The 2,720-nt window shown below is 47.3% G+C and overlaps 1 protein-coding gene across 1 annotated transcript; it reads left to right on the top strand.

The window, feature by feature from the left end:
• Nucleotides 1-375: 375 nt before the first annotated feature.
• On the top strand, nt 376-2,399 carry LOC308147264 (homeobox protein HMX1-like; the record flags this gene model as incomplete). The annotated part of the gene is made up of 3 exons (XM_080519370.1): nt 376-613; nt 1,161-1,328; nt 1,826-2,399. The coding sequence occupies 3 exons, from the start codon at nt 376-378 to the stop codon at nt 2,266-2,268; spliced, it is 849 nt and encodes a 282-aa protein (XP_080375496.1). The 3' UTR covers nt 2,269-2,399.
• Between the last annotated feature and the right edge of the window lie 321 nt (nt 2,400-2,720).

A 2,720-nucleotide genomic window follows, 5' to 3' on the forward strand; every position in this document is an offset into this window, starting at 1 on the left:
CTAATTGACCTAAATTCACCATATCGTGCTCCCTCAAGGCAGAGGATCACACAGCGCACAAGGGAGGATCTGAACGAGCGACACAGTGCCTGGCTTTTATTCAGGAGTCATCCCTCTTCGCTCTCGCCATCCAAACAAGGATTTTCTTTTTTTTTTTTTCCCCTTTAGAGTTGGTAGTCGTCGAGAGCAGCGGTGCCGCCGTGCGCTCTCGGGCTGCGTCGGGATGTTTTACGCACCAACGGAGAGATACACGACGCGTTCCCGGGAATGATTTCACAACATCCACACCTGGAGGATCTTAGAAGGCGATAACGCGGGCTGGAGCAAGAGGAAGTACTGGAAAGGAAAAAAAAGAAAAAACAACAACAAGTCGCGATGTTGGATGATAATAAAGCCCCGAGATCTAAACTGGGCACCCCGTCAAGAGGTTCGTCTTTTTACATTGAGAATTTACTGAGAACTACAGACAGAGGCTCCTCGTCTCTGGAGCTGGAGGAGACAACTGGACTGAAAGTTGCAGGTTACAACCCGGAGATCAGTCCGCGGCTGCAAACGAGAAGGGCGAGCGACGCTGAAGCGTGGAAACGGAGCGGAGCCTTTCCAAACTGGATCAGTGAGTTCACGCCTCTCACTTTATTAATTTACTCTGATCGCTCACTGAAGACTGTCCGATTTATGAAGAGAGAGAGAGAGAAAGAGAGAGAGAGAGCAAGAGAGAGAGAGAGACGGAAAAAAGACGTTTATGGAATAATTGTGCAACGCGTAAATGTGAATCTCATCAGAATGATAGTTTACATTGCGCTTTCGACACGTCACGCATTTATCCAATCCACTTCCAATCCACTTTTATTTATATAGCACATTTTAACAACAACGTGTTCCCAAAGTGCTGCACATGTGACTGCACTTCATTTAGCATGAATTAGATTCACCCCATTCCATGACCCTAAAGCGTTAAAAATTCAAATCATCTATCGAATCGCTGCAAATCCGGACGTTTGGCATCCATACAATTATCTCCCTAAAGTCTAAATACAGCCGCAACGAGGAACTGGTGCATATTTCATCATCCTGGAGAGCACCGTGCGAAAATTTGACACTGCGCAAAACCGGATAAACTAAGTGTACGATGATTATAAGAGAATGTGTTTCCTCCTCAGGTCCCCTGCACAAGATGCGCGAGTCTGATGAACACACGGACCCTGCGGCGTCCGGCAGCGAGCGGGAGTCCCCAACTTCACCAAGGCAGGCGGAGGAGGTGATGGAGGAGCAGCGGGAGGAGAGCTTCACAGATGACAGGGAGGAGGAGGATGTGCGAGAGGACACAGGTGAGGATAAAGTGCCAATCGTGAAGAAAAAAAACCAAACAGAAAACACTCCACGTGATGCTCTGGCATAAACCCGTTGTTCCATCAATACGCATGCGTGTTAAATTGAAACATTGAGTGCTCTTTCCATCCCGTGAAGTAATAACTTTTAGATTTATTGGACTTTTCCCCTCCTTTATTGCTGAAACCAGCGCTCATTTGTCCTTGTCCTTTAAGATTAAAATTTTGGAGCAGGGGTGCAGCTATCGCTTTCAGGGCCTCAGGGGTGGCATCCTGTGGACAGTGGTCAGGATCATATGACGATCCGATAGAAAAATGCAAAGGACAGTATTCATTTCAATAAAACACAAATCCTGTAATGTAATTAATCTTTATGCAATGCAAACAAAATGAAGTGTTTAGTTGTTAAATGTTAAACGTGCCAATCGCAGGGATGTCTCGCTTTTATTTGCAACCATTTTCATTTCACCACTTGCCTCTCCTCCGCCTCCTCTCAGGTGACCCGAAAGTGGTGCGTAAGAAGAAGACCCGCACCGTGTTCAGCCGGAGTCAGGTCTTCCAGCTGGAGTCCACCTTCGACCTGAAGCGCTACCTGAGCAGCTCGGAGCGAGCGGGGCTGGCCGCGTCGCTGCAGCTCACCGAGACCCAGGTGAAGATCTGGTTCCAGAACCGCAGGAACAAGTGGAAACGACAAATCACAGCGGACATGGAGACCGGAACCGCCGCCGCCGCCGCCGCCGTCGTCCCCTTTGCCGGCCAGAGGGTGGTCAGGGTTCCCGTGCTGTATCGCGAGAACTTGGCCACGCCTGTGACGATGACCGGCCTACAGCACATGTCGCCATCTGTCGTCGGCTTCTCCAGTTCCGTGAACTATCCACTGAGTGGCCACTTCGCACATCCGGTGTCCTTCATAACGCCGCAGATGACGGGACTAGTGTGACCCCAGGAAGTGACGAGACTCTGTGCATCTGGGACCGAGGTGGTCCAATAAAGTCGCTGCAAAATTCAGGTTGCGTTTCTGTAAAGCCAGAAATTCGGGGACGATCTAGCTTGTGTTTATCTATTTGTCTCTGGAGATTTTGTGGAAGCCACGTCAATAAGTATCTAGCTGCTTAAACAATCCACGTCCTCATCACTTTGTTCAGTTTATAAACACTAGAAATGTTTAAAATTCAATAGATGTGATGAAGGTTGTTGGACAAGTTCACTATGCACACAATCCTGTTTTCAGAACTTTGTTCAGAAATGTCACTGAAGTGTCTAAGTGTTTATTCTTTGGGGGGTTTTTTGGGGTGTTTTTTTTTTTTTTTTTTTTTACAGATAAATGAATTGATGACCCACGTACATATAAATGAGAGTCCAAAATCATTGTTGGCTTGTAAAATTATATTT

Source organism: Blennius ocellaris (genome assembly GCF_963422515.1).
Source record: "Blennius ocellaris genome assembly, chromosome: 23".
Lineage (NCBI taxonomy): Eukaryota > Metazoa > Chordata > Actinopteri > Blenniiformes > Blenniidae > Blennius > Blennius ocellaris.